At 48.2% G+C, this 23,557-nt stretch overlaps 1 protein-coding gene across 5 annotated transcripts in view; it reads left to right on the plus strand.

Moving 5' to 3' along the window:
• PHB1 (prohibitin 1) overlaps window positions 1-23,557 on the plus strand; it is a 264,555-nt gene that overhangs the window by 232,114 nt on the left and 8,884 nt on the right. For 2 of the 5 annotated variants that reach the window (XM_060133538.1, XM_060133540.1), the window contains exon 2: window positions 22,912-23,028. In XM_060133538.1, coding sequence (XP_059989521.1) covers window positions 22,941-23,028 — 88 coding nt within the window. In that variant the 5' untranslated portion in view covers window positions 22,912-22,940. Of the gene's footprint in view, window positions 1-21,668; window positions 21,815-22,445; window positions 22,500-22,911; window positions 23,029-23,557 lie in introns of those variants that run through there. The other 3 variants (XM_060133536.1, XM_060133537.1, XM_060133539.1) reach the window with 3 other exon arrangements.

Consider the following 23,557-nt stretch of genomic DNA (forward strand, 5'->3'; position numbering starts at 1 on the left):
AAGCCTGGTGGGCCCTGCTGGGCCAGGAGGCCCAAGCTGCTGAAATGGCTGGTGCCAAACCTGCCCACCTTACAGGCCCACACGAGCCCTTCACAGGCTGGGCCTGTGTGGTGGTGATGGGCGCACTGGGTGGGGGATTGGGCATGGGCAGACCGCTGCAGACGTCTCAGCCACCATCTGTGGAGTTTGTGTTGTAGACCAGACCCTCTGGGGCCCACAGAGATTAGAAGGAAAGGATGCCACTCTCCCCAAAAGGGGGACTCAGGTGGCGGTGGGAGAGGAGAGGAATTCAGCGAGGAAAGAGAATTCAGTGAGAGGAGGGGGGTTCCATAAGGGAGGCATTCAATGAGGGGGAGAGGATTTCATCACAGGAGGGGGCTCTAGGGGAAGATGAGGGCTCAGATCTGGAAACGGGCTAAGAACGCAGACCTGGCCAGAGACCTGCTTTGTGCATCTGTGTTAACCTGGGCAGCACCACTCACAAGCACACTCGGACAGGAGAGCAAAGCCTCTGGGGTCTCCGCCCAGTGTGGGTGGGGCTCCAGGAGCTACCCCGCCCCCAGGGACAGGTGCCACAATCCCGCTTCCCCCTGTTGTCGCTGTGTCCGGAGCCCCCTGGAGGGTGGGGAGAGTCTGGCTCAATAGTTCCTGGAAGGAAAGAATAGAGCATCTGCTGGCAGGAATGTAGGAAGAGGAGAGGAGGGGCTGTCATCAATGCTACTAGGCTGTCCTGAGGACAGGTGTGTGTGTGTGTGTGTGTGTGTGTGTGTGTGTGTGTGTGTGTGTGTGTGTGTGTGTGTGTGTGTGTGTTGGGGAGCCTTGGGAGAGAGTAGGCCTGTGTGAGTGAGGATAGCAGTGTCTGTCTGGTCTATGGCTCCGTGTGCCCTGTTGTGTGTACCAGTCCCTTTCCCCAACAAGCAGCCCAGCGATTCTCCCTGACTCCCTCCTGCTGTGGTTCAGAAAGCCGGTGACCAGCCCAGTGGTCCACATCTCTAGGCTCTGAACTCACCCCTCAGCTATGCCAACGGGACAATGGGGCTCTTTCTGCACAAGATGGGCACGAGGGACCCTGTCATGGACTTGTGGCCTGAGGGACAGTGCTGCCCCAGGGCACATCCCAGCCTTGGTCACACTTGTGGACACTGACTGGCCTTGAGCCAGGGTGGACCAAAGAGGAAGAGAGGCTGTCCTGCCTGCCTGTCCCAGGAGGGCTCCCTGGAGGAGGGGTCAGTGCTCCCCCAACCCCCGGCTCCCTGACACACCCACATCTCAGGTTCTGGTGGGTGTGCCTGGTGGGTGTGGGTGCACAGGGCTCCCCTCGCTGCAATCAGAAGCCTGAACAGGCACCTGCCCTGGAGCTGACTGTGTCCCAGAGAGCCAACCCGCCAGTCCCTATGGGTCAGCACCAAAGGGCTGAGAGACCCAGCTAGAGGAAGGATTCAAAGCTAGGTCTCGTGGGAGAGACACCACCCTATGGGGCACTGCCCTGGGGAAAGGAGATGTGTCCCCAGCCTCCAGCCTCCAGGGAGCCTCTAATCCAATGAGACTTGGCCCCTGCCCTCTCCTTGCTAAGTCCCCTCCCTCTCTCAGAGCCCCCACCCCTCACTGAAGGAAGGGTCAGTCTGATGGGGCGGTTTGCACACACACCCCCCAGAAGAGAGACCAAGACGACCCAGGGAGATGAGTGTGGTGACTGGCCTTTGAGGGTGGGAGGGGCCAGATGAGGACAGGACCCATCCCACCAACATCTCCAAGAGAAGACTAGAGGGCTTTGCAGGGGGTGGAGCTGGGCAGGGAATGTCTGGGGCTGGGGAAATACCTGGTTGGGGCTCAGAGGAGGGTGAGGTACAGGGAAGAGCTTCTGGGGTGACTCCCTTGCCATGACCAGGAGCACCCCAAAGACTGATGTAGTGGCCAGTCTCAGCCCCAAGGTAGCCCAGCCCAGGAGGAAGAAGGACACAAGGCTTTTGCCCAGGTCTCTGACTCGCGCCTAAAGCCCTTTCACATCCTCTTCCCCCTTCCCTCGCAGCCCACAGCCCCGGGTGGCAGGAGAGATCAGTGGGGGGCAGGACAGAAAGCGAGGTTCCAGCCCTCCACGCCCTCAGCGGGGACAGCTGTTCTGCACAGCTGCTGGGGGCTCTGGGGGCTGCTGGCGGATTTGATTTGATTCAGGCCCCAAAATAGCCCTCATAGCAGGAAGCAGCCCCCTCCCAGGACCCCTCCAGGACTCTCTATCCGGGGGCTGAATTGACACCTTAGAGGTTCTGCCCCACCCTCCCCCTGCACTCACTCCCTGGTCTCCAGAGACCCACTCCATGTTTTCTCCCCTTAGCCGTCTCCCCTCCTCCAGGAAGCCTGCCCTGGTCACCCCTCCCCACAACGTGCCTGTAGCAGCTCTTTGCCCACACATGATTCCCAGCCCTGCTCTTGTGGGGGGGGGGGTGGCCGGGGTGGGGTAGTCTAGGGCTGAGGGCCTGTGGCCAGGCACGGGCGGGCTGTGGAGGGCACACAAAGACGGGGGCTGCCCTGGTCTGTGATGAGTAATCACCATTCCCTGGAGCCACGATTCCATTCAGCCCCCTGCCCCTGCCCCCACTCCAACTCCTCAAATAAGACTCGTTTTTGTTCTGAGGACACAATGCGAGAAAATGTCACCCAGGGGGCGTGCCCCCTGGCCCCAGCCCTGACAACCGGAGCTCTTAATCACCAGGCCTCCTTCCTCCCCAGCTTCCCTCTCCAGCAGCTGGCTGAGCTGGGGGAGGGGGTGAGAGTAGGGGGAGGGGGACAGCTGCCACCTTCTAGGGTTGAGACTTATTCCAGCTTGACATCTAAGGCGTTCATTTTCCTCCCTCCCTGGGTGCAGCGCCGGCACCAGCTCCTCACAAAGCCCTGGACCTCTGCTCAGTTCTTAGCTTCCATCAAACCTGCCAAGGTCCCCAAAGCAGGGGAGATAGAGAGGAGCCTTGAAAGTGCACCAAAAGCTCTAGAAAGGGGCTGCACGGGAGAACTATGCCAGCACTTTGATAAAAGCTACAAAGAAAGTAAAAGCATGGTAGAGAGTGATGGTGGGGGAGGAGGGCGGAGGTCCTTTCTCCAGCAAGGCTCCAGTGAGAGCCTTTCATGCAAAGGCCCTGTGGCCTGTGATGGTGTTAAGAAGTGGTTTGGAGGGGCAACACCCCCCCCATTATCCCCCAAGATCCTTCTTCACCGGCCCCAAATAAATACAGTCTAAATAAGAACAGTGGGCTTGCTGTGCGCACAGCTTCCAGATGGTCCCTGGCCCCTCTTTCAACAACATGACTGCTCCCAAAACCCTTCTATATTGAAATTCTGGAAACTTCACTACTGAGTCCTTCTCTCTCTCTCTCTTTTTCTTAATTTTTATATTATATTGGAGGAGAGTTGATTTACGCTGTTGTGTTAGTTTCAGGTGTACAGCAAAGTGACTCAGTTATACATATACATATATCTGTTCTTTTGCAGATTCTTTTCCCATATAGGTTGTTAGAGAATATTGAGTGCTATACGGTAGGTCCTTGTTGATTATCTATTTTATATTTAACAGTGTGTATATGTTAATCCCAAACTCCTAATTTCCCCCTCCCTCCTCTTTTTCTCTCTTGATCTTCACAACTCATACACCAGCCCTGCTCTCCCTCCAAAACCTACACCGACCCGCCCACTTTCTCTGTCTCCACGGCCACCCTCCAGCTAACACCATCGCACATCTGTGCCACTTCAGCGGCCTCTATCCGTTGTCCCAGCTCCACGTTGTCCCCTATGATGTGTCCTCCACAGAACAGTTTTTACGAAATGAAAATCAGATCACATCACACCCTCACTTAGAAACCTCTCAAGACTTACTGCTTTGAGAATGAAACTGAAATTCTTCTGTAAGTAGAAGTAGGGAGGATGGAAGAGTCACATGAGATAAACGTTGGCGGGTTCTCACTGTGTGTGAGGAAGAGACCAAAGAAAGTCAGATGAAAAGGACAAGGATAGAATGAGTCTACTACATCATTCTCTAAGGAGTGTGAGCTAACTGATTAAACTTGTGGAGCTGAGATCCAGTAAAGAAAAAAAAAATCCAAACTCATTATTTTGATCCACAGGCCCCGGCTGGAGTGGCCTTCCCCGATATCTCCACCTCGTCTCCTACCACACTTGCCTTTCCTCTTTGCTCTGTGGGCTCCAGCCGAGAAAAAAGGAAGATTTCACCCCAGCGTGCAATTTCCCAGGCCATTCTTATACTTATTCATTCATTCAAACTCCTGTATTGAATCACTGTCACACATCAAGCATTGATTAGCTATGGAGATACAGAGCTGAATAGGAGTTTACCGTCCAGTGGGGGAGGCAGACAGATAGTAGAGATGTACAAGAAGTGTGACGGGAACCCTGCCTGGGACATGTGGGGAAGGCTTCACAACCTTGAGCTCAGACTTCAAGGCGGAGTCCAAGTTCACCAAGCAAAAATCAGGGTCAGAATTTTCGGTTGAGGGGATGATGTTTGCCAAGGCAATAACCCTGAAAGAACATGGCTTGCTTGGTGGGGAGAAGTGTGCTGTGGATGGATCAAGGAGCATGCTGGGAAATGCACTTGGCTGGGGAAGTAAGGGTCAGACCATGAATGGACTTGGAAGCTTATTAGGACTTTGGATTTATCTTTAGGCCACAAGGCTAAAGCCAAGATTTTAAAGTAGAGATGTACATAATCAGATTTGTGTTTTAGAAAGAGCTCTCTGGCAGCAGCATAGATGGATGATAGATTAGAGAGAGGACAGACTGGAGTCAGAGAGACCGACCGGTTCCGGAAAGAAATAACGTAGGCCTGAAACCAGGACAGGAGTGGCGAGAGAGTGAGAGGTGGGCACGTTCCAGGTAAGACTGTCTGGACTTTGGGCCACGTGAATATGAGAAAGGGAATGTGAGAAGAGACAGGTTGAGGCTGATACCCAGACTTCAGGACAGGGTGATTGGGAGGGTGGCAGAGCCGCCCCTGGGAGGGAAAGCCCAAGAAGAAGGGCAGCCTAGGATGGGTGTGGCGGGTTCAGCCTGGCTGCATTCGGATGCAGGCCTGGGGGTCTGGCTGTCCACTGGGAACCAGGTTGTCCTTGCAAATAAGATGCAGATCGAGAGTGTGGCCCAGGTGATGCTGAGAGCGTGGATCTCAGCGGAGGTTCCCCAGTCTCCCGGGGATTCTGCTTCTCACATTACCTGCCCCGCCACCAGAGGACTGCCCCTGAATTAGGGGCTGGGGAGGGGGAAGTAGGGGCAGAGAGCTCTGTAGTGCACACCAGCAGAAATCAGTGAAGGCCAAGGGTCCGGGGAAAGGGAGGTGCCGGGAGCCACAGGTGGCAGGAATGGTTGTGGAATCCTTCCTTTAACCGTAGCAGAGGGCCTCGGAAATCATCCGGCTGACCAAATGCTCACATCTTACCGATGGGGAAACTGAGGCTCGGGTGGGTAGAGTGGCCTGGCCAAAGCTGTCCCCTAAGTTGCTCCTACTCTGGGTTGGGGAGGTGACTGTAGATTTGCTTCTGATTTATGTGCAATCTGCCTATTTCTGCAGAACCTGGAACCCTACTCCCCCCACCACCCTGAGGGTGGCAGAGGAGATAGCCAGAGCCCAGGTCAAAGAAGAGGTGTTTCTGGGAGACCTGGAGACCTCTGGGGCTCTCCCTTCCCACCTACTGAATGTTCCCTCTCCCTAGAGAGAGCCAACCTGCAGTCCACTCGAGGACACTGGCTCCTCCTAGTGGTCACAAGGAGCATTGCTCTTGGTCCCAGGTCAGCTTGGAGTCCAAGTCCGTGGAGCATAGGACCTCAGTTCCCTCTGACCGATCTCCAGAATGGGCCCAGTCCCAGTTCCTAGTCCCCCCAACAGACACTCCGCCCGCAACTGTAGGAGACATTCACTCTCACCGGAGCTGAGGCCTCACCCCAGCAAGATGCCATCTCTTCCAGGCCAGACTCCTGGGCCATGACTGATGTGTTTCCACAGCTTTTGATCCACAACCCGCCCTGTTATATCCAGATGTTTCTACCAGACTGAAAGCTCCTCGAGGCAAGAACCATGCTTACTTCACCTCTGTTTCCTTAGAGTCTGACACAGGGCCTCACACGTACTGGGGGCTCAGTGAACACCCATCCCTGCTCAGATCCCCTCCCCCTCCCACACACTCCCAGGACCAGCATCCTCTCCTCAGTTTCACCTTATCATGAAATTCCCCCTTTAAAAAAAACCTGGACTGCTCTGTGTGACTCGTGCCAGGTCCCTCCAGGCTTCAGTGGAAATGGAATAACACCTCTGAGAACCACATCCAGCTGTCTGTGAAGGTCTATACCTAGCCCCCAGCCCTCCAGGCTCCAACCCCCTCCCCATCTCTTTCCCTGCCCCTCCATCCTACCTCAGAGACTGAAGGTGAATCAGAGCCCTCCTCAGGGCTTTGTCAGCACTTCCCAGGCCCCATGCATCTCTTTTTCCACATGGTCTTTTATTTTTTTTAATTTTTATGTATTTATTTTTGGCTGCGTTGGGTCTTCGTTGCTGCAAGCGGGCTTTCTCTAGTTGCGACGAGCATGCTTTTGCGGTGGCTTCTCTTGTTGCAGAGCATGGGCTCTAGGCGCGCGAGCTTCAGTAGCTGTGGCTCACGAGCTCTGTAGTTTGCAGGCTGTAAGGCACAGTCTCAGTAGTTGTGGCGCACGGGCTTAGTTGCTTCGCGGCATGTGGGATCTTCCTGGCCCAGGGCTCGAACCCGTGTCCCCTGCATTGGCAGGCGGATTCTTAACCACTGCACCACCAGGGAAGCCCTCCACATGGCCTTTGAAAAGCTGAAGATTTTTGCTTATTCAACAATCCTGGAACAAAAGAAAAAAAGGAAAAAGAAAAGAATGAAAAATTTTAAAACAACTCCAGGGCAGGAAAGGTGGTGTAATTTTCATGATTTTTTAACTCTCTTTTGAATGTAAAGAGTTAATTGTGTGTGGCATCCAACCAGGGTGAAATGTTTTCATCACTCCTGGCTGTGACTGCATTTCTGAGGGAACAGGAAGAAAAGGTCCTGCATGAGGCAGGCATCCTGTCCTGGGGACAGGGGTTGGATGTGATTATAACAGCAACTAATATTTGCACAAGTCCCGAGGTGCTTTTTTTTTTTAATAAATTTATTTATTTATTCATTTATTTAATTTTTGGCTGCATTGGGTCTTTGCTGCTGCACGCGGGCTTTCTCTAGTTGCAGTGAGCGAGGGCTACTCTTTGTTGCAGGGAACAGGCTTCTCATTGTGGTGGCTTCTCTTGTTGCGGAGCACAGGCTCTAGGCACGCGGGCTTCAGTAGTTGTGGCACACGGGCTTCAGTAGTTGTGGCTCACGGGCTCTAGAGCGCAGGCTCAGTAGTTGTGGCGCACAGGCTTAGTTGCTCCGCGGCATGTGGGATCTTCCCGGACCAGGGCTCGAACCCGTGTCCCCTGCATTGGCAGGTGGATTCTTAACCACTGCGCCACCAGGGAAGCCCCCTGAGGTGCTTCTGTGTAAGACTTTTGAACATGAGAAGTGTGTTCTCCCATGTCCATTTAGCAGAGGAGGAAACTGAGGCAAATGTGTCGCGTCACAGAATTGGCAAGAGTGACAAAGCTGGGACCTAAGCCTCCTGATTCTCAAGTTCAGTGTCTTTTCCCTACAACAGAGTTGCCCCCTTTCCACAATCTGTGACCTTTCAGAGACCTGTTTGGTTATGACCTGAGGCTTGGTGACCCGGAGAGGATGGATTCACGCGCTGACTCGGACACAAGGGCTGCAGGACGCTCTGGGTGAGTTGGGTGCTGGGTGGGAGGAGAGCAGGGGAATATTGTTACCAAAGTCCCTTGAGAGAGAGAACCGTAAAGAGGGTTTGGACCTATGTGGCAGTCATGCCGCTGCCAGAAACACAGCCCAAAGCTAGGGAGGAGCCATGAAGAACTACTTCAGTTTCTCTCTCACCCCATCTTCTACCAGTGCCTCCCATTGGCCTAACCCACCCAGATGTAGTGGGCAAGTGAGCTGGGTTGATGCAGGCCAGAGGACTGGCCTCCCCACCTACGGGGCAGGACAGAGAATGGATCTGGGGTTTGGGGGTTAAACTAAGATGCACCAGCATGTTCATATACACTTAGTATTCCAGGGGTCTAACATAGCATCTGATACACAGCAGGTACTCAAGAAATACTTAAGTGAATACATAGAATAGGTAGGATAGGTAACAATATGTATCCAATGCGGTGTTAGGAGGATTAAATAACCCTTAACATTTGCTGAGTGCCAGGGCCCCGCTAGGGAAACCACAAACATGATTTTAAATGGTCTAACATATGCCTAGATGTAGAAGGAGCTCATTAAGCATGCCTCCCTCCCCTCTCCCCTCCTGAATGAATCCAGTTTAATCAAACACAGGCCTGGGAAGCACCACCTCGAGCACGGTATGGTCTAAGCACAGGATGCTCAAAGGGAAATCTACGTGGCCTCCAGAGGTTTCAGGGAGAGGGGGACAAACAAGCCAAAATATAAGCAAATCTAGGGCTAAGTCAGCTCCCTTCCAAGGGGAAGGCACAACACCTCCAGATTCTGCTGCAGCACAGAAGACAGGTGAGGGCAGGAGAAGGAACAGGAGACAGAGTCTGGGCGCCCCCATCAACAGGATCTGGGAGCTGTTGCCAAGGAAGGCCAAGCCACCGAGGGAAGGCAGCATCAAGGTGGGAGGAGACCCCCACCCACCCTCATCTCAAAAGCCCCACGCCCGTCTCCCCCGCCTCACTCCCCTTTCACCCCCGTCCCCACCAGAAGTCACCACAGGTCTCTCTGACTCTCATCCCTCTGCATCCCTCCAATCTGACCCAACCCCTACCCTGGCCCCCAGTCCTCCCAGCCCTCCCAGCCCTCCCACAGGGACCCCTGCTGCTCCCAGCCTGTGACTGGCAAACTCCCTTCTGTCTTCCCCTCTGGCAGGAACACCCAGTCCCCCGTGGAAGTCTCTCCAGAAGCCTGGTCAATTGAAGGCTTTTCTTCTCTCACACACTGAACACCTTGGGGCTTGGAGGAGAGATAAGAGTCCTCCCTGCTTTCCATTTCTTTTTCCTCCTTCTTCCCTTCTTTAAAAATCCCAGGTCCGAGTCTTCCCTGGTGGCGCAGTGGTTAAGAATCTGCCTGCCAATGCAGGGGACACGGGTTCGAGCCCTGGTCCGGGAAGATCCCACATGCCGCGGAGCAGCTAAGCCCACGCGCCACAACTACTGAGCCTGCGCTCTAGAACCTGCGAGCCACGACTACTGAGCCCACGTCCCTCAACTACTGAGGCCCACAGGCCTAGAGGCTGTGCTCCGCAACAAGAGAAGCCACCGCAATGAGAAGCCTGCGCACCACAACGAAGCACAGCCTCTGCTCACCACAACTAGAGGAAGCCCGCGCGCAGCAACGGAGACCCAACGCAGCCATAAATAAATAAATTTAAAAAAAAATCCCAGATCCTTTGAAGCTCCTGTGATCCATGTAGGTACCTTCGCCACACTGTGTTACTACCTGTTCCTCACCAGGAACTATACCTCCTCTGAAATCTCTAACTCCAAACACCACCCCCTGACCACCACCTCGTGTCCCTCCACCCTGCTTGCTTGGGTCTGCCTGTGGCCACACTTCTGCAAGCTCATTGAGACCTCCTTGTCGGGTACCACTTCCTCACTAGCCATCAGCCCTTCCTGGCTTCCCTCTTCTTGTCCAGCCTAGATTCTAAGGTCCACCCCTTGCTATCCCTCTACCCATCCCCACCCTTCTCCTCTTTCTGTTGTCATACCCACCTGACAAAACCCTAACCCTGGATTTAGTCAACCATCCGCCTTCCCCGAGCCTGGCCTGAGTAGCTGACCCTGGCCGGAGAGAATCACGAGGCTGAGTACGTCACTGGGTACTGGTGCTCAAAGACTTCTCGTGGGCTCGACTCCGCCCAGCAGTCCTGCTGTATTTCTCTGGTAGTCTTGCTTCCACTTCCCAAGACATCTCGTGCCTCCTCTTCCACCTGCCTCTCAAAAGATGATCTTACACGTACTGAGAAACCATCTGATGTGACTCTGCCACTTCCCACCACCAAACCCTAACCCTCCTGCATCCTGCATCGCACCACCCTTTTCCTCCTCTGCCAGGGATGGCGCTGCCTCCACTTCCACTCCTCGCCTTTCCAAAGACTCTGCTCCTTCAGTGAACCACCCTCTCGAATCATCATTCTCACCACCCGATAATTCCTATTGGTCTGCAGACAGGATTGAGTCTCTCCCGTGGGTGGGGGGACCCATCCCCCCGCTTTTCCTATGTCATCCTCCAGCTTCTACCTCATTTCTCTTCTCCTCTTCCCAAAAGAATTGTTGACACACTCAGTTTCCACTTCCTTGCTTCCTATTCTATTTTTCTTCCCCCATGCTTACAAAGAAGAGTTAATGACAGGAAAATTCTCACACGAGAATGTAAAGTGAAAATAGGTCAGATAGAAATCTGCATATTCAATCTGATTCCAATTATTTATACATTAAAAATGAAGGAAAGAGCAAACTTCTAACAGTGATCATTTGTGAAGGTTGGGGTTAGAGGTGATTTTTGTTTGCTTTTGTATGCTTTTTTCTTATTTTCTACAGTGAACACATTTTACATTTTTTATAATCCAAAAATTAATATATATACAAAATACAAAAGAAATCTCCCTTCAGCTAAAAGTCTGTTGTCTCTACCACATCTTTCTTTATACCATCTTTCGTTCTTCTTTTAATTTTTATTTTAATCAGAGATACATATATATATATGTACATCGTTAAACAACTCAAAGAATTCCAGAAGCCTTACAAAGACAGACAGAAGTCCTTGTATTTTTCCTTTTGGTATTTCCCTTCATGTTTCTAACAAAATCCCAAAACTGCTGAATTTTTAGCTGTAAGTATGACTTACGGAAGTTGAAGATTTAGCTCATACACATACACATCATCTCCCTCCCTCGTGTTCCCAATACAGCTGCTGTCTCACCTTTTACGAGATCGTTAAGTGCTTGTATTATTATGACTATGAAAATGTTATTCACAGCTGAGCCATGTTGTGTACTACGATACTATTTCCTAGCTTGAATAACTTTATTTTCTCTGGAATTAAACTTGTCTCGGGCTTCCCTGGTGGCGCAGTGGTTGAGAGTCCGCCTGCCGATGCAGAGGACACGTGTTCGTGCCCCGGTCCGGGAAGATCCCACATGCCACGGAGCGGCTGGGCCCGTGAGCCATGGCCGTTGAGCCTGCGCGTCCAGAGCCTGTGCTCTGCAACGGGAGAGGCCACAACAGCTAGAGGCCCGCGTACCGCAAAAAAAAAAAAAAAAACACATGCACCCCAGTGTTCATTGCAGCACTATTTACAGTAGCCAGGACATGGAAGCAACCTAAATGCCCATCGACAGACAAATGGATAAAGAAGATGTGGTACATATATACAATGGAATATTACTCAACCATAAAAAGGAATGAAATTGGGTCATTTGTAGAGACGTGGATGCATCTAGAGTCTGTCATACAGAGTGAAGTAAGTCAGAAAGAGAAAAACAAATATCGTATATTAACGCATATACGTGGAACCTAGAAAATGGTACAGATGAACCGGTTTGCAGGGCAGAAATTGAGACACAGAAGTAGAGAAAAAACGTATGGACACCAAGCGGGGAAAGTGGCAGTGGATGGGGATTGTGGTGTGATGAATTGGGAGATTGGGATTGACATGTATACACTAATGTGTATAAAATGGATGACTAATAAGAAAAAATAAAAAATAAAAGAATTTCTCTCTCTCAGTGTTTTTACTTTTGTAAAAAAATCAACCTTATTAAGGTGTCGTTTACACACAATAAAAGGAAACTATTTAAGTGTGATAAAATTTGACAAATTAGTAACCCATGTAGGGACTTCCCTGGTGGCGTAGTGGATAAGACTGTACTCCCAATGCAGGGGGCCTGGGTTCAATCCCTGGTCAGGGAACTAGATCCCACATGCATGCCACAACTAAGGAGCCCAGGAGCCGCAACTAAGACCTGATGCAACGAAATGAATAAATATTTTTTAAAAACTCATGTAACCACCACCCCAATCAAGATATAGAAAATTCTTACCACCCCAGAAAGTTCCCTTGAGCCCATCTGCAGTCAATCACCCCCTTTTCCTGGTCCCAAGCACCCACCAATCTGCTTTTTGACACTATAGATTAGACTTGTCCTTTCTTGAGTTTCATATAAATGGAATTTTACGATTTTCACTCTTTCGCACCTAGCTTCTCTCACTAAGAATAACGGTGTTGAGACTTTCATATTGCTGCCGTATCAGTCATCTCGTTGCTGGGTAGTATTCCGCTGCACACCACAGATTTCTATTTATTCACCTTGTGAGAGACAGTGGGGTTGCTCCCAGTCTGGAGTTATTAGGAAGAAAGCTGATATGAACATTTGTACACAAGTCTTTGTACGGACACAGGTTTTTGTTTCTTTGGGATAAATATCTAGGAATGAAATTGCTGAATTGTATAGTAAATATATATTGAATTTTATAAGAAAACGCCAGATAGTTTTCCAAAGTGGTGGTGCTCACCGTCCCACCAGCAGTGTTCCAATTACTCTATATTCTTACCAGGAGTTAATATTTTTAGGCTTTTCCATTTTAATCATTTTAGAGGGTATATAGTAGTAACTTGTTATGGTTTTAATTTGCATTTCCTTGATGACTAATGACACTGAGCATCTTCTCGTGTGTTTGTTAGCTTTCTGATGAACTAACTTTGATGAAGTGTCTATTCAAATCTTTTGTCTATTTATTTTGTTTTAATTGGGTTTGTATTCTTGTTCTTGAGTTGTAAGAGTTCTTTCCATGTAGTGGATACAAGTCCTTGGTCATATAAATACATTGCAAATATTTTCTCCCAGTTTGTAGCTTAAAATTTTTCTTAACAGTCTGTTTCAAAGAACAGAAGTTTAAATTTTAATGGAGCCTAATTTATCCATTTTTTTCTTCTATGATTTGTGCCTTTTTTGTCCTATGTAAGAAATTCTTACCATGGTCATGAAGATTTTGTCCTGCTTTTCTTCTAGAAGTTTTATGGTTTTAGCTTTTTTTCCCCCTAAATTTATTTATTACTTTATTTATTTATTTTGGCTGTGTTGGGTCTTCATTGCTGCGTGCAGGCTTTCTCTAGTTGCAGCCAGCGGGGGCTACTCTTCGTTGAGGTGCATGGTCTTCTCATTGCGGTGGCTTCTCTTGTTGCAGAGCACAGGCTCTAGGCACGTGGGCTTCAGTAGTTGTAGCACACGGGCTCAGTAGTTGTGGCTCTCAGGCTTTAGAGTACAGGCTCAGTAGTTGTGGCACATGGGCTTAGTTGCTCCATGGCACGTGGGATCTTCCCGGAGGACCAGGGCTCAAACCCGTGTCCCCTGCATTGGCAGGCGGATTCTTAACCACTGTGCCACCAGGGAAGCCCCTGGTTTTAGCTTTTATGTTTGGGTCCATGATCCACTTCAGGTTAATTTGTGTGTGTGGAGTAGGATAAGGGTCAAGTATTTTCATTTTTCCATCTGGATATTCACTTGCTCCTGTGCCATTTTTGAAAAGACTATCTATTTGCCATTGAATAACATCGTCATCTTTGTAAAAACAAAACAAAACAAAAAACCAAAAACTGACCACAGATGTGTGCGTTTATTTCTGGATTCTCTGTTCATTTGAGAATCAATACCACGCCTTCTAGATTACTGTAGCTTTATGGATGAATGGACACTATATCCTCTGTGTACACTAAACCTTCCAACCTTGTTCTCTTTTTCAAAATTGTTTCACCAATTCTAGGTTCTTTGCAATTCCATATAAATTTTAGAATTAACTTGTGAATTTTAACAAAAAAAAAAGAAAGAAACTTGCTGGAATTTTGTTTGGGATCACTTTGAATCGATAGATTAATGTGAGAAGAATTGATATTTTAATAACATTGAATTTTCTCTTCAATGAATATGGTATATCTCTCCATTTCTTTTAGGTCTTTACAATTTTTTCTTAGCAATGTTTGTAGTTTTTATCAGACAGGTGGTATTGAATTTATCCCTAAGTATTTCATGTTTTTGGTGCTATTGTAAAGGGTGTTTGTGACTTTCAGTTTCCATCTTTCAGTTTGTTGTTCAGTTTGTGTATTAACCTTACTTCTTTCATCCTTGCTAAACTCACTTATTGATTCTAATAGTTTCTTTTTAAAAGTTTTAGGATTTTCTACATACACAATAAATAAAAGCAGTTTTACTTCATCTTTTCCAATCTGTATGCCTCCTATTTATTTTTCTGTGCCTGTTGTAACTATCATGCTGGCAAAGATCTCCTAACGTTGAATAGAAGTGACAGAAGTGTGTATCTTTGCCTTGTTTTTTAAATGTATTTATTTATTTTTGGCTGCGTTGGGTCCTTGTTGCTGCACGCTGGCTTTCTTTTAGTTGTGGTGCGTGGGCTTCTCATGGCGGTGGCTTCTCTTGTTGCGGAGCACAGGCTTTAAGCACGCGGGCTTCAGTAGTTGTGGTGCATGGGCTCAGTAGTTGTGGCTCCACGGCACGTGGGATCTTCCCGGACCAGGGCTCAAACCCGTGTCCCTTGCACTGGCAGGCTGATTATTAACCACTGCGCCGCCAGGGAAGCCTTTGGCTTGTTCTTGATTTTAAGGGAAAACATCTTTCATCTCTACTTATTTTTCTTAATAGCATCTTGTTCTAGTTTCATGCATGGTAGAATCTTTCTCTTTATCTGAGGATATCAATTATAGGGTTGGTTGGTTGGTTGGTTGGTTGGTTGTGGCTGGTTTAGATTTTCCATGCTCTTTGCCTTGTCTCTGATTCTGCCAAGTTTTTTGTTTGTGCTGCTTTTGCTTTGTTTTTGTTTTGCTTAGTTGTTTCTGTTTGCTTTGTTGTTCTTTTTCATGTTATGGCTTTTCTCAAATGGACTTACGTCACTTGTCTGTTCATACTTGAAAGTGAGGTACTGCAGACTGCTGGTTAGTCCCCAAATCCTTTCTTCCTTGATAATTAATAAATAAATTAATTAAATAAATTTATATAAAAAAGCAATGCCACTCTTCTCATTAAATCTTTTTATTTGGGAAACTATATTTTTTATAAAAACGTGTTAAAACGATGAGTTTACTGTTGTTATTTTTCAATGAGTAAGCAAATATTTAAAAAATTTTTTCATTTTAACTTGACTGTATATAATCCATCTTTTTTTTTAATATATAAATTTATTCATTTATTTATTTTTGGCTGCATTGGGTCTTCATTGCTGCGTGCGGGCTTTCTCTAGCTGAGGCAAGCAGTGGCTACTCTCTGTTGTGGTGCGTGGGCTTCTCATTGCAGTGGCTTCTCTCTGTTGCCGAGCACGGACTCTAGGTGTGCAGGCTTCAGTAGCTGTGGCACGTGGGCTCAGTTGTTGTGGTGCATGGGTTTAGTTGCTCGGCAGCAGGTGGGATCTTCCCGGACCAGGGCTCGAACCCATGTCCCCTGCATTGGCAGGCAGATTATTAACCACTGCACCACCAGGGAAGTTCCCATCTTTTTGTTTTAATTGAAGTATAGTTGATTTACCACGTTGTGTTACTTTCAGGTGTACAGGATAGTGATTAACATATACACACTACTATATATAAAATAGATAATCAACAAGGACTTACTGTATAGCACAGGGAACTATACTCAATATTTTGCAATAACCTGTAAGGAAAAAGAATTTGAAAAAGAATATGTATACATTATACTTATATATGCTTATTTCACCATTGTAATGTTGGGTAACACTCCCAGTCCCATTCACTAGTTATGCTTCATCCACATTTGGTTCCTTCAGTGGACCAAGGTCCAGCCTGCCTGAAGGTCTTTGCACTGTAGGGAAAAGGCTCCACCGTGGCGCCCTGGCAACCTTACGGGTCTCAACATAGTTCATATCGGCAGCCCTGAAACTTCAGTGGAATTTGTCTTACAGAGCACCGTGTGATCCTCCTGGGACAAAAGGGAGCTTGTGAGGAGCTGCTACAAGGCCATTTCTCACTTGCTTCCCTAGGCACAGGAAAGCTGTCATGAGACAGTTTCTCATAGCCTCTGGGTTCTGGTGAGGTCTGAGGCTTTCTGTCTCGCGACCACCACCACCACCACCCCACCCCCGTGCACCAAGGATACAGCAGCAAACACTAATCCTGCTTAGCTGCAGCAGCGCACTGGCTCCTCAGAAACAGAGTGTCCTAACATTAGCCCCCATTTGTTTCAGCGTCGCCCTACACAAGGGCCACGACGAGCTGGCTCCTTCGGCTACTCTTCCTTCTGGTGTCTGTAAGTAATAAACTGTCTGAATCTAAAAAGGGCTCCTCATCTCTTTACCAGCCAAATCTATTTGCACATGCTATTCCCTCTGCCTGAAGGCAACCTCCCATCCCACACAACCTTTTTTTTAAAAGTAAATTTATTTGTTTATTTATTTATTTTTGGCTGCATTAGGTCTTTGTTGTGGCACGCGGGCTTTCTTCAGTTACGTCGAGCAGGCGTACTCTTCGTTGCGGTGCAGGGGCTCTAGGCGCACGGGCTTCAGTAGCTATGGCACGCGGGCTCAGTAGTTGTGGCACATGGGCCTAGTTGCTCCACGGCATGTGGGATCCTCCTAGACAAGAGCGCAAACCCGCATCCCCTGCATTGGCAGGGGGACTCCCAACCACTGCACCACCAGGGAAGCCCCCACGCAACCTTTCATGTCTAACTCCTTTACATCTTGCCCTAAATGTCATCTCCTCATGGAGGCCTCCTTGACCAGCTCACTCAAAAGAGACCCTTTGTGTCAGACACGGTTGGTTGCAATTCCAACATCCATCCTCCCTTGCATCCAGTTCCTTGCTAACAAGAACCCCCATTTTGATTTGTTAGCGTATTAGGCAGTCATGTGGTTTAGGAGAAGCCAGCCCTCCCCAGTCCCAGAGGTAAACTCTTGGCTCATCCAATTCCAACATTGCAATGCCATTCCTTTGCCAATGACTTATCTAGAAATAGGAAGATGATACAATTCTGCCTAATAACTCATAGGTGGATGTCTGGTTGGGTGCTTCTGGGAAACTTTACCTAGCTCTTATAAAGGGACCCAAAATGTGACATGTCCTTTTCCTGCCTTCTGACCTTTGGTTATTGCTGTGTGAGAACATTAAGCTTGGACCTTCTACAGTCATCCTGTGACCTTGCGGGGACAAGCATGAGAAAGAAAGTCAACTTCTGAAGATGGCAAAGCTGAAAGATGGAAAGATTCTGCAGCATTGATGGCCTTGGTGAGCCACTAAATTAACCAACCCCAGACCTGTTCTCCCGTGGGACTTGTTATTTGATATATCTCTTTATTGTTTGTCAGTTGAGTCCACTTTTCTATTACTTGCAATCAAAGCCTTCTTTACCGGTTCACCGTCTTCCTGTTATCTGTTTGTTTCCTCATGAAGCTAGTCAAAATTCCATATCATTTATTTCTTCGTGTACTTGTCTTTCTCTGTATACACCAGCCTCCCTTTAACCCAGAATGTAAACTCCATGAGGACAGGGGCCCTCTCCATCTTCTGCATCACTTATCCCCAGTGTCTAGCGTGACACAAGAGGCCTCCAAAATATGTGTTAAATGAAGAAAAAGAGATGCTTTTCTATAATTATTTGCTTTAATTACCACCCTTCCCATGTTAGCAATGAGCCTGGCAGTGGAATCAACCTTTGTTTACATATTACTTACAGATCACACATTCCCACAGCTTGGAAAAGCACTGGCTATGATATCATACATATCTGCCATTTACCAGCTGTGTGACTGTAAGCAAGTTACTTGACGTCTCTGAATCTTCATTTCCAAAAGGGTAATGTGAAAATAGGGTTAAATAAGATTACGCCTTTATGAAGCAATTGGTCCACAGGCGGTGTTCAAGATGTATTTGTTCTTATCTTCCACCTGTACACCAGTCTGGGAAGAAGAGCTGAAGGGGAAAATGCTCTGTGTAGCAACAAATTGGATCCACTCCTAAAGCTGGTGCATCAGTGCTGCTCTGTCCCGAACTTTTGCCTCAGCACAATTAAATTCTTCCCAGATATCCTCCTCATTATCCTTATACTTCATCCTCCCCACCTCTCCACCTACAACTAGCCCAGGTCCACACGATGCCCTCATGTCACGTGAGCTTACCTGTTGCCTTTGCTTCCCAGGACACAGTGTGGGGAAATGGAAAGAATATAGGGCTTAGACCTAGAAGACGTGTGTTCCGGTCCAGTCTGGCTCTGACTAGGTGAGTGACCCTGAGGAAGGGTCATTTAACCTCTGAACCTCGACTTCCGTATCTGTAGAGGGATAACAGACTGTAATGATACTCAAGTGGGATGCTGCAGATACACAGACTTGAAAGTTATAAAACATTCAAAAACTGATTTCTTTTCCTATTTCCAGCATTCCTGCTAGTGAGGTTAGAATAGAAGCAGACAATACTAAGGCTATTCTTACAGGATTCCAGAGCATCCCGCCTTGCGTTTCCTGGCCACAGCCTGCCTAACCAGCTACTTCAACGCCCTTCATTATTCATTCATTCAGCAAATACGTATTGAGTGTCCACTGTGTGCCAAGCACTGTTGTATGTTCTAGGAATAGAACAATGAAGACAGCGGACTAAACACTCAGCTCTCATACAGCTTGCATTCTGGTAGGCAGAGGAAAAGACTGTGGGCAGTTAGGGCAAACCCATACCACCTGAAGAGTGCTGCCACGTGTATCTCTGGTCATTTGGCATCCCACTGGTGCCAAGTGGAGACAAAGAAGAGGGACAACCGCAAAAAAAAAAAAAAAAAAGAAAAAAAATTGGGCTTCCCCGGTGGTGCAGTGGTTGGGAGTCCGCCGGCCAATGTGGGGGGCGCGGGCTCGTGCCCCGGTCCGGGGGGATCCCACATGCCGCGGAGCGGCTGGGCCCGTGAGCCATGGCCGCTGAGTCTGTGCATCCGGAGCCTGTGCTCCGCAACGGGGCGGGCCACGGCGGTGGGAGGCCCGCGTACCGCAAAAAAAAAAAAAAAAAAAAAAAAGAAGGGGGACAGAAAGGAAAGGAATGCGGGAAAAAGAAGTTGAAGGAATCCAATCATACTAGAATCCAGAAATGGGCCTGGTTTCATTAAAATTAAGTGTCCGTACACCACTTAGCTACCCCAGCTAAGAATGCAAAACAACAAATCTAATTATGAGGGAATATCAGACAAACTCAAAATGAGAAACATTCTTTTTTTTTCTATTTTAATATAATAAAGGCAAGGAAGGCTGAGGACAAATTAAAGGAGACTAAAGAGACATGAAAAATAAATATAGTACCTAATCTTAGACTGCTTCCCGTATTGGGTGGTGGGAGGGGGTGAGAAGACTGCTATAAAGTTCATTATTAGGTCAACGGAAAAAAATGGAATGCAGAGGGTAGATTAAACTTTTTCAAGTTACATAAAAGGATATGCTTATTCTTAGAAAATACAAAGAGAGAGAAGAGAGGGAGGGACAGAAGAAGGGAACAAATGGTAAGATGTGAAAATGAATAAACAGAAACCTCATTTTAAATTGAGTCAGGAGGCCAGAAGGGGGAACTCTCACACCCTACCAACAGGTAGAAACCCAACAGGAAGAGATAGCTTTGCATCTCCAACAGGAAGAAGGTTACTACTTTACTATCCAGCAGGGAGAAGGAAAATTTTCCCTTTGCCTGAACTTCTCCTTGCCCAGCAGCAGCCCAGTCAATAAGAGACTGTCACAACTCCGCCAATGAAAAGCCACTACACTTTCAAATTCCCAGTTTCCTCCAACTCTTTGTTTATGACAGCCCCTCCCAACTCCCCCTTCTCCACTATAAAAGAAAGGTCCTCTCCTTTGTTCTGCAGACTTGCCTGTGCGTTGCCATAGATTACATGTCCAGAATTGCAATTCTTTGCTGTTCCCAAATAAACCCAATTTGCTGATAAAATAACCTGCTTTTTATTGTTTTAGATCAAAAAACCAAATGGAGCAAATTGTTAGCAATAGATGAATTTGAGTAAACATGTGTTCCCTGTACTATCCTTGCAACTTCTCCAAATAAGACTTAAAAAAAAAAAGAAATGTCACCTTGCACCAGCCAGAATGACCATCATCAAAAAATCTACAAACAATAAATGCTGGAGAGGGTGTGGAGAAAAGGGAACCCTCATACACTGTTGGTGGGAATGTAAATTGATTCAGCCACTACGAAAAACAGTATGGAGGTTCCTTAAAAAACTAAAAATAGAACTACCATATGACCCAACAATCCCACTACTGGGCATATACCCAGAGAAAACCATAATTCAAAAAAACACATGCACCCCAATGTTCATAGCAGCACTATTTACAATAGCCAGAACATGGAAGCAACCTAAATGTCCATCAGCAGAGGAATGTATAAAGAATATGTGGTACATATATACCATAGGATATTAGTCAGCCATAAAAAGGAATGAAATTGTAGAGACACGGATGGACCTAGAGAGTGTCATACAGAGTGAAGTCAGAAAGAGAAAAGCAAATATCATATAACAACGCGTAAATGTGGAATCTAGAAAAACGGTCTAGATGATCTTATTTGCAAAGCAGAGACACAGAGTAGAAAACAAATGTATGGATACCAAGGGGGAAAAGGGTTGGGTGGGAGGAATCGGGAGACTGGGATTGACACATATACATTATTGATACTATGTATGAAATAGACAACTAATGGGAACATACTGTATACCACAGGGAACTCTACCTAATGCACTGTGGTAACCTAAATGGGAAGGAAGTCCAAAAGGGACGGGATATCTGTATGTGTATGGCTGATTCATTTTGTTGTGCAGTGGAGGCTAACACACCATTGTAAGGCAACCATACTCCAATAAAAATTAATTTAAAATAAATGAATAAAATTCAGTAGAAAACTAACCACCATTTTTAGACAAAAAAAAAAAAAAAAAAGGGTGTCCACAGGACCCAGACTCAGCCCAACCCCTTTTTTAATTGGTGCATGAACCTGAATGACTCCCTTCCTCTCTCTGGGTCTCATTTTCTAGTCCAGGTGGTCTCTAAGGCTCTCTCTGGTCTGGCAATCAAGGTCCCACAACTCAGGTCGCTTCTAGATAGGTCTTTGGAAAGAAGCCAGCCCTTCGATCTCTCAGCCCACCAGTTACTTCACCACGACTTTCTGCAGCGTGCTCACCCGCCCTCTTTCATCAGCCCTAAACTTGCCCTTGCACTTCTCTGCCACCAGCCAGCAGGCCCAGCCTCTCCTTCCGAGGGCTTTAGCGCCCACCTTCTCGCAGGCTCCAAATCTGTTCAGGACAGGCACGTGCATTTATCCCTCAAGAAACTACAGCACCCAAAAGGCTTTGCGGCAACCTCTGGGCCTTTAGTACCACCAAAGAGAAAGGTTTTTCAGCGCGGGCCAGCCGCTGCATGGCTTTTTGGAAATTGTAGTTCATCTGCGAAGAGCCCGGGAACTAGGGTAAGGCTGCAAGCCACCCTTCCCAGAATGCACAGCGCTCGTCCCCACCAATCGGAGGCACGGATCTTGGAAGGAAGGCGGGGAAGAGGGGAGCTGCCCGGCGCACGCGCAATATGTTTGGCTGGGGAATTCATGTGGAGGTCAGAGTGGGAGCAGGTGAGAATGTAGAGGAGTTGCAGCGGCCCGCGTCCGGGCGTCTCCGCAGTCCCCTTCTGCACTCCCATTAACCCCAGGTTTGGGCGGGCGGGGTCCATGCGTGGGTCCGCCTCGTGTCGGAGGGGAAAGGGGGTGAGCACGGGAGGAGCCAGGGGTTGCGTAGAGTGAGGTAGGTGTGTATGGGGCCAGAGTGAGGAATAATCTAGAAGCTCTTAGGAATGGAAAAGCTGAGGGGTCGGGACTGGGCATCCTGGTCTCAGGAAATATTTAAATGCACGGGGAGAGATGAAGGTAGAGGCGTTGAGGTCTGGGGAGGAGGTAGGGAGGCTGAAGTGGACGACGGCAATGGGGCGGAGCGAGACAAAGTTAAGTGCTGGAGTAGAGTCTAGTGAGGTCAGCCGTGCTCGCGCCCACCCCGCCTCAGCCCCCCTACCCCGACCCGTGCCAGGGTTCTCCCTCGGGGTGCAGCTGTTTAGGGCCTTTCTGGCCCGATTGGTTCTCGTGATATGTTGACCCCAGAACGTCATTCTTAACGCCTGATGTTGGGAAGCCGCGTGGTGAGGAGTTAAGATGTGCCTTCTAGAATTAGACCTCTAGGTTCTAATCCTGGTAGCCCTCCTCATAGCTGCGTGATCTTAGGCTCCTGGTGTAACTTAACACTTCTGTGTGCCTCAGTTTCCTCATGTGTAGTTATCTACTTCATACGGGTTGGTGTGAGGATTAAATATGGAAATTGCTGTTAGAAGACTACCTAGTATAAAGGTCAGCTCTTATTGTTATTTTGTTCTTGGAATCACATGCTTTTCTGAACCAGAATTGCACAGAACCAGCCTCGCAGCCTCTGTCCTGGGGCCTGACTGTCCAGGAAATGGGAGGGTGTTTGGTGTGGGGCTAAGTTCTCTATGGGTATCAAGCCCATGCCTCCTTCCAATTTTGAACCAAGGACCCCAGACCCTTTCTCTTAAGTAGTAGAGAAAGAAGAAAGAAGCGCAGAGGAATCGAGTGTACACTTATACAAGCTGCAGAGTGTTATTTATGAAACGTCCTTCAGTCGATAATTTAGAGCTCTCAAGAGTGGGGGAAGAAACAGCCAACTCGACAGGTACATGTGATGCCTCAGAGAGGGCTTTACTCTGAGGATTTTGGGATTGAATTGTTTTGTTTTTACCCACTTAGGTGTGAGCAGGCCCAGCAGAAGGAGACATGGCTGCCAAAGTGTTTGAGTCCATTGGCAAGTTTGGCCTGGCCTTAGCCGTTGCAGGAGGCGTGGTGAACTCTGCCTTGTATAATGGTGAGGCGCTGAGGGGTGGTGGGTCACTGCCCTTTGCCAGAGGACTTCTATTGGTCTGCATAGCCTGTGTGACACTCCTGTTGGCAGCCGCTGTCCGTGAATGTGTTTGTGACCAAGAGGGCTCACCTGCTGCCATCCTGCACCACATGGTTGCATCAGGGCCTCTGTCCTTGTAGCCATAGGTTCTCCCAGAGCCTTTATTCACCAAGAGCCTCCCAGCCCAGTTGGACGTTTCCACCTGCTCTTGTGAATTTAAAGTGATGCTGCAGCAGAGTGCCAGGATTTCGCTGGCCAGCTGAAATGGAGAGCTCGTTGGTTCTCTTCTGCCTGTGTGTGGAATAACTCAGCAAGGGTTTTAGCCCTTCGGTGACCTTGTCCTGAGTAGGAGCTTTGCTCTGGTGTGGTTGAGTCTTTCCAGAGAAAATATCTTTGAGATGGACTGCCCAGCTTTTAACAGTGTGCTGGGTGTTTAAGCTGGCTTTTCCACTTTTCTTTGTGACCTTAGGCAAGTCACTTTCCCCTCCGCAGG

This window comes from Lagenorhynchus albirostris, chromosome 20, assembly GCF_949774975.1.
Source record: "Lagenorhynchus albirostris chromosome 20, mLagAlb1.1, whole genome shotgun sequence".
NCBI lineage: Eukaryota > Metazoa > Chordata > Mammalia > Artiodactyla > Delphinidae > Lagenorhynchus > Lagenorhynchus albirostris.